This window comes from Leptosomus discolor, chromosome Z (assembly GCF_034619465.1).
Source record: "Leptosomus discolor isolate bLepDis1 chromosome Z, bLepDis1.hap2, whole genome shotgun sequence".
Lineage (NCBI taxonomy): Eukaryota > Metazoa > Chordata > Aves > Leptosomiformes > Leptosomidae > Leptosomus > Leptosomus discolor.
In genome coordinates, this window is record NC_141419.1 from 3,833,911 (window position 1) to 3,842,053 (window position 8,143).

The 8,143-nt window shown below is 56.7% G+C and overlaps 1 protein-coding gene across 1 annotated transcript; it reads left to right on the forward strand.

Moving 5' to 3' along the window:
- The first annotated feature begins 4,493 nt into the window (after positions 1 to 4,493).
- KDF1 (keratinocyte differentiation factor 1) lies at positions 4,494 to 7,309 on the forward strand. Its single transcript, XM_009958260.2, has 3 exons — positions 4,494 to 5,589; positions 6,499 to 6,573; positions 7,227 to 7,309. The coding sequence occupies exons 1-3, from the start codon at positions 4,494 to 4,496 to the stop codon at positions 7,307 to 7,309; spliced, it is 1,254 nt and encodes a 417-aa protein (XP_009956562.2).
- Positions 7,310 to 8,143: the final 834 nt, after the last annotated feature.

Genomic DNA, 8,143 nt, shown 5'->3' on the forward strand with positions numbered 1-8,143 from the left:
GGGCGGTGCTGCCCGGCACAGGCAGCACAGGGCAGGGGGGGGGTTGCCTGCATGGGAGCTAAAATGACGAGGAATGGCAGATCGGGGGGATCCTCTGGATGGGGACTCTTGGGGAAAGGGATCCCTTGGGGCAGGGGTCCTCAGTGATCTGAATCCACAAGGATGGGGATGCTTGGGGACAGGGATCCTTGGAGGCAGGGATCATTTGGGGCAGGGATCCTTGGTGATGGGGATGCTTGGGGACAGGGATCTTTGGAGGCAGGGATTGTTTGGGGCATGGATCCTTGGTGATGGGGACCCTTGGGGACAGGGATCCTTGGAGGTGGGGATCGTTTGAGGCAGGGATCCTTGGTGATGGGGACCCTTGGGGACAGGGATCTGTTGGGACAGGGATCCTCAGTGACCTGAATCCACAGGGATGGGGATGTTTGGGGACAGGGATCCTTGAAGGGATCGTTTGGGGCAGGGATCCTTGGTGATGGGGATCCTAAGGGATGGGGATGTTTGGGGATAGGGATCCTTTGAGACAGAATCCTCAGGGACAAGGGTTCTTCGGGACAGGGGTCCTTGGGGATGAAGACCTTAAGGATGGGGACCTTGGGGACAGGGACCCTCGGGCAAGGCGATGCTCAGCACCAGGGGATCCTGGGGGGACGAGGGCCGTGGGAGACAGGGACAGTTTGGGACACAGACCCTCGGGGACGAGGACCCTCGGGCAGAGGGATGCTTGGGGGCAGGGGTCCTTGGGGACGGGCACCCCGGGCCGTGCGGGCCGGGACGGCTTCGCCGGCCGCGCTCTGCTGTCCCTCGCGGCGGCCCGTCGGGCCGGGTCACGTGGCTCACCTGGCCCAGGTGGGGCGGGGCCGGACGCCGTTCCCTGGCCCGCAGGTAACGCCGGGGCGGGGGGGGCCGCGACGCCGCCGTGGGAGGAGGAGGAGGAGGAGGAGGGGGAGGGGGAGGAGGAGGTGGGGGGAGCCCGACCCCGACCCCGGCCCTTGCTCCGGCCCGACGGCAGCGCCCACCGCCGCCCTCGGCGCTTTCCCCCGGCGAGGCCGCCCGGCCCGGGCCTGGGGGCAGCAGCAGGCCGCAACCGGCAGGGAGGGACGGCGGGAGGGAGGGGCAGGCGCTGCCCGCCCACCCCCCACCCCCCCACCCCACCCCCCGCCGCTTCTTACACCGCGGATCCCCACGGTCCTTCCCGAGACCGGCGTGCCCCGGGTGCTGTTCCCCGCCGTGCCAAAACCGGCTTCTCCCTCTCCGTGCGCTCCGGGCCTCCCCCGAGCCAGGCGTCCCCAGGCTGTGGGCCTGGACCCCCGCTTAGGGCTGGGGGACAGGCACCACCCCCCCCACCCCCGCCACCAGCTGTCCCCGTCCCTCCCGCTGCTTTAGGACCCTCCCTGCCCTCGCCCTGGTGTCGGTAGGAGCTCTCCCGGGGGCGTGGTGGTGCGGGGTCGGGTCTCTCTGGCCCCCGCTGGGGGTCGGCTGGTCTTGGGAAGGGTGAAAACCTAAGGGGGGAGGGCGGTGGGGAGCCTGTGCGGGAAAGGGCAGGCCTTGCCGGGACGGGTCAGTGGCTGTGCTGGAAACCGTCGGTTCTCTGCTGGCAGCTTCTCTTCTCTCAAAACCTCGCCGCGTCGAGGACGTCTGGGGGCTCAGGGTAGGCAGAGGGGCCTCTGCTTGGTGCCCTGGCGGGTCTCCCCTCCTTGCAGCGCTTCGTTTGTGACAAGGAAGGCGCAAATTCTGTTCACTTGCACCGCGGTGGAGTCCTGGTTGTCAGCTGGAACGGGGACGGGGGGGGGGGGAAATGTGCTTTGGGCCAGGGGTGAAGGGAAGCGTTTGGGGAGAGGCAGTTCCTTGGTCGGGCTGTTTGTATCCCAGGTAGGTGAGAGGGAGGATAGAGCCACACAAAGAGCCGGATCCCTGTTAACTCTGGGCCAGGGTCTCTGTCACTGCCTGGTACCAGCAGAACCATCAGGAGTCGGGGAGCTTTCAGCTCCTGGCCAGGCTGCTTTGGAAACTTAACAGCTATTGATGCTTCCATATATGTAGGAGAAGTTGTATCTGCGTATAAATGTTGTATCCTACATTTAGGTCCTCTGGCCCCTTTTTAACTTAACGCTTTGGCTTCCCTAGCTTCTAAAACCAGTGGCAATACTGTTATTGGCAGACTGATGTGGCATTATGAGGTAGATTTGCGACTTAATTTAGTTGTGTTGTTTTGTTTTGTTTTTAAACTTTCAAAGGATATCCTGTCCTCTGAACAATGAAGATCTTAGATCCCGGGTAACTCTTAGAGGCGCAAACTGTGAGTCCCTCCTCCCTCTTCTGAAGCAGATGCTGCATTTCTTTAGAAGGATCTTCTCTGGTCACACACTTGAATTCGCACCCGGTGCCTGCGTGAGAACAGACGAAGCTCCCAACGATCCTGTAAGTATCAGCTCGGCTGGGGATTTTATTCTGAGCTTTTGTTTATGGCTGTGTGAAGCAGCTGGCTGCGGGTTTCAGTCTGGTCTGCTGCTTGTGCCAGAGCAGCTGCTGGATCGAGGAGCTGTGTCTTGTACCTGCTCCCGAGGAGCTCTTCAGACGTGTGACCCGGTGGTCGCGGAAACGGGAGCTGTGATGGGAAGGGGGAGAGCTCAGGGTTTGGGGCTGGGGGGGGTCTGTGACGCCTGATGCAGCTGAGGGTTGTGTCAGGTGAGTGGTTCAGCCTCTGAGCCCGCAAGTCCTTTTCTGTAGAGCTGAGATAATGCTCTTCCTCATGTCAAAAACGCTCTGAAATGTCAGAATATTATATACTGTGATGGTCACTGTGCAGTGTAGAGGTTGGATCTCTTGATGAGGCCTCGGTAACATCCCAGTAAGCAGTTCTGTGCTTAGGTCAGCTCCAGTTTTTGATTTGTTTTTCAGTTTTGAACTGCATTACAGAAACGAAGCTGAGGGGGGGAAAAAGAAAAACAAACCTGTTGTTCTGAAGTGAAAGCATTCAGAACTCTCTGCTGGTGCTGAGTCTAGGGAGCTCTGCCTGCTCAGCGCTGAAACTGGAGCGTCTGGGGCTCTTATATTGAACATATTGTCCAGGAATGTGCAAAGGGAGCTCCTGGGACACGCGCTACGTGGGGATTTTTATAAGCCGGTGGAGCCACAGTATTCCTGGAAAGCAGTGGTGTGCTGTAGCTGCCTGGCTGTCAGTCTGTGCCTGTTCCTTTGTGGGAGCAACGCTGCTGTTTGTTTTAAAAAAAGGGAAAAAGAGGCAATGCCCTAACAAGGAGGGACAGATTGATTTATTCATGCTTGAGATGCCCTATAGAAACTATATAGTAGAGCAGCAGGGACAGTCCAGAAACACTTAAGCTATGGCTGGGCTCTCACTGCTTATTAATTAGCCTAATTAGTATTTAAAAGGATCTCTTGGGGGGTGAAAGCAGGGTTAGCCAAGAAGCTTAGAAACCGTGGACAATTTAGGGGCCCACCACAGCCTGGGATAAAAGCGGCCGCGACTGAAGGGTGAGAGCCTTGACCCGACTTTCCTCTCCACGTCGCCCAGTGCTGAGCTTTCTTCCTAACAGGGGGATTCCACGGGCCCAGCTCTGCGTGTTGGATCTGTGGAGCTAAAGGGTGACACGGCACCCTGTAAAAACCGTTCACTCCTGTGTGCAGCCCTGGGGCAGGTGTGTTAGTACAGTGGCAACGAGAAAAACCGTTCGGTAGCCTGCTGTGGGCTTCCTGCAGTCAGGCTTTGTAAAGGTTTTGCCCCTGTGAGGAGGGATTTGGGACTGACTTGTTGACAAGATCTTGTCTTTAATCCAGATGAAGACATCAGATCTCCAAGGAAGGTCCTTAAGGTAGCGCAGCCTTAGCACGACTAGCAAAAGTCATCAGTGTTAGGAACGCCGTTGTTGCTAAATCCCCTAAATTTGAAGAGCCCCGAATAATCTGGAGTCCGAATTGGCCGCTTGCATAGTGATTGATTGCTTGTCATCTCCTCCTGGGCACGGTGTGTTTTGAGAAGCGCTGTCAGGGCCCAGCTTAATCCGAAGGAATGCCAGACAAAGGGGAAGTTGTTTAAAAGCAGATACTTTCCCTTTGGAGCCTGTCAGCTGGCTCCACCTATGGCTGTGCTGCTCCACTCTGGAGCTTGACTCGTCTTCCAGCCGCGCTGAGGAACCCTCTTCTGAAGGTGACAGGGAGTTTGAAGTCTTAAACCCAGCCCTTTTAAAACATATCTCTTCTGATTCAAGCATCTACCGAAGGGAAGTAGCAAAGCTAGAGTAGTCGGAGAACCCTGAAGCTCAAGGCTGGGTTCCCTCTCTGTGCGACAAGCGAGAGCAGCCTGAGCCCTAATTTCTCTAACTCATGGAAATGTTGAGTTTGAGAATCACCAGATTTGAACGTTGGGTCCTTCTCCGTTGATCAACAGCTCGCCGAGGTGAGACTGGTGACCAACGCTTGCTTTGACCCGAGACCTTCTCGATCCCCAGGTGCCTGAGCGGTGAGCCATGCTGGGCCGGAAAACAGCACTCCCCCACCACCTGAACAGCCACCGCCAGCTGAACCAGTCCTACCAGGAGGCTGTGCCCCTGCGGACCAGAGCATCCAAGGAGACGGATGTCAGTTTGGAGGTGTTCAGCGGCTCGACGCCCGAAATCAAACCGAGCCGCGCCAGAGCCCAGCAGGCGCGGGATCGGAAAGGCCGCAAGGCTGACCTCAAAGACTCCAACGGGAGAGAGGCCGAAACGATCACCTTCATTTCTGGTACGGCGGAGGCTCCCCCAAACCAGAGCTTTTGCTGTTCCTCTCTGTCGCAGGCCTGGAACACGTACAAGGCTGTTTTCTGTTGTATAGTGACCTGTGGGGGCTGCTTTCAGGACTGCAGTGTCTGCATCCCCTATCCGGGGCCCACCGAGACCTCCACTGATGAGGGAAAGAACGGAGATTATAACGGGCGGCTGCCAAACAGCCCCGCCAACGTCTCTCCTGCTGAGAAGAATGGGAACCAGATCAAGAAGTCCAGCATGGGCAGCAGTTTCAGCTACCCCGATGTGAAACTGAAGGGCATTCCTGTCTATCAAAACAGGAGCCCCAGCCACCACCTGGAATCGGATTCGTGCTGCAAAGAGCAGCTCTCAGAGAAGCCCTCCAGGAACAGCATCGAAAAGCCACCGCTCCCCAGCAGCCACCGGAGTTCAGAGGAATATTATTCCTTCCACGAGTCCGACCTGGACATCTGTGAGCTGAACGGCTCCATGTCCAGCAGGGAGATCGACGTCCTCATCTTCAAGAAACTGACGGAGCTCTTCAGCGTTCACCAGATCGATGAGCTGGCCAAGTGCACGTCAGACACTGTCTTCCTGGAGAAGACCAACAAGATCTCGGACCTCATCAACAGCATCACTCAGGACTACAACCTGGATGAGCAGGATGCTGAATGCAGGCTGGTCCGAGGCATCATCCGCATCAGCACCCGCAAAAGCAGGGTCCGGCCCCCTATTTCTATCCCAGCCAGCCAGAGCCACGAGGAGAAGTCCAGCAGAGGCAATGCGCCAGACAGCGGTAACGAGACGATGCTGGAGTCCATGGTCATCAGCCAAGACGGTACGTGGGGGTTCCCTGGTGTTCGAGACCAGAGGGGGGGTTTTATTGAGGCCGTGGAGATGTGGCGGTGGAGCAGGGTCGAAAACTGACGTCTCTCTTCGGGCTGGGCTTCCTTTTCCTGGGATGTGGGAGCGGAGGTCCTTGCGTGTCGCTGGAGACCTCTGCTTCTCGCCAGCCACGGGGTTGTGGCTTTCTTGATGGCATCTTCCACTGTCTGTGAAGTTTGTGCTGAGCAATGGAAGGGCTAATTCTGCTGCTGCAATGATTCTGGCTTTCCTCCGCACCTCTAAGCCAGGCAGAAAGACCATGAGTCAAACTTAACTGGTATGACCAGACGAGCTGGCTTCTGCCAGAGGATGTCCAGTTCCTAAGCTGGCTCTCTTCCCCCGTGTTCTCCCAGCGCTCCTTGCTAACGCCACAGAGCGCCTCCTCGGAGCTGAGACTTCTACCCAGCGGGGCGAGGGGCAGCCAGGAAATATCCCTGCGAAGAGGAGGGAAGGGCAGCTGCCGCAGCGTGAGCGCCTCGTGGCTCTGTCAGGGGTGCCGTCTTCCTTGTCTGAAGTGACCGACATCCACAACAGATTCTAAGAGAGTTTGTTGTAGAAAGACCTTGGAAAAGCTGAGTGTGGGGGGCAAGGAGACATCCAGAAGTAGCGGGAGGAAACCCAGGTGGCTTTGTGCCTCTCAGCTTAGCAGTTAAGACTCCTGTTGCTTCCTGGTATTTAGGGACTCTCAAGCTCAGATTACCAAGACAATGGTGGAAGCAATCTGAAGAATCAGACTCTACCTCTCCTCTTACCTGAGGGTGGTGCCTTCTGAAGGAGAGCCCTGTGCATTCCTTGACAGGGATCTTGAATCAGAGCTGCCCATCCTTTCCTGTGCTCAGGCCCTCTTGGTTTTCCATTCCAGATTTGGCCGTGCAAATATCGGAAGAAACACCAGCAGATGTGATAGCCAGGAACATGAGGCGGCACAGCAGCGCAGGTAACCTTCCTGGCCGGGGGGTCTCAGCTGCAGCAGCATCACAGGAGTGAGGGGAATGCCCTGAATTTCCCATATGCCTTCGGTTGTCACCATCTGCAAAGGCTGAGCTGACACCTGCCTCTTGGGTTACCCTCCGGGGTGTAGTTCTCTTGAGCTTCGGGAGTGGAGGGAGCTCAGGAGACTGCCTGGGCTGGTGGGTCCTTCTGAAGAAGAACGAAACCCAAGTATGGAGTGTTCTCTGTCCGTGTCTTGCCCTCAGAGCTTTCAGTCTCTGGGTGTCTTGACAAAGTTTGGGGCTGGATTTGGGGTGTGACCGGCTGGGGTCACAGCTGGGTTATACTGGGAACAAAAGGAACGGTGTAAAAGCGAAGCAGGGGGGAGTGACGGGCTGTCCCCTGAGCTCTGACCCTGCTGGCATGCCTGCTCCACTCCAAAGAGCAGCCCAGGGCTAAAAGACAAGTTTCCTCCTGCCTAATGACAGATCTGTCTAGAAAATGGCTACAATACAGGCAGGGTTGTTCCCTGCCCGTGGGCTTTGTGTGGCTTTCTCCTCCCTCATGATACACAAAGGCTTTTGTGGCAGCTGCCAGGCACTCGGCTGCTCCGGTTCACACGTTGGCTAATGTCACCATCTCTTCTCTTTCCTCTCCAAGGCTCTCCAACAAGCAGAGATTCCTCTTTCCAAGACACAGAGACTGACTCATCTGGAGCACCTCTGCTTCAGGTGTATTGTTAAAGAGAAGGACCCAAGCAGCGAGCAAGGACCCAAGGCTTTGCTGCAATCAGATTTCTCCTCTTTCAATACGGGGTGTCTTAGGCCGCCTTTCCCCCCCCCCCCCCCCCCCAGTCTCCCCTGATCCTTTGTTGAAGCCAAATTTCACCTGCTGTCTGAATTTCACTGGTATTTTTTTTGTTTTGGGGGGGGGGCGATATAGAACATCAAGGAAATGAACTGTGGAGCTAATGAACTTGGGAGGTGGAATGTGTGCCCAGGGAGGAGAAGATGGACGAGGAAGTATCAGATAACTCGTGCCTCTCTGATTTCCGTACTTTAGCATTGACAACCTCAGTGGCCCAGCCCTTTCGCTGCTTTGAGGAGCTGTTGCACAGTTCTTGCTTTCTGGCATTGCATACGTTAACTTGGGTAGGGAATAACTGGATGGTGCCTCTGTTTGTGCCCGTGCTGAGGTGAAGGCCGAGCACCTGCTCTCCAGGGACCCAAATCTCTATTTAAAGTGGCTGGGTCGGTCCCCAAAATCCTCTATCCGTGGTGTTTGCCGTAGCCAGATCTGCCGCCTTCCTGCTGACACGTGGCGGTGTCGTCTCCTGCGGCCTTGCAAGGAGAAGGTTCAGGTAACGCCGCTGGGTTCATCTTCGGCCTCTTGGCCTGTCTCCCGAGGTAGTGCCGGTTGCAGAGGGGCGGGATGCCTGGACACCTCCCGGGCAGACCCTGGGGATCAGCTTTGCAGTGGCTGCCAGGCTGATGTGAGCTGTGGGAGGAGGCGTTACCGATGGCACGCGTTGAGCTGTGACCTGCCAATAATATATATTTTTAAAAAAAAAAACCCAA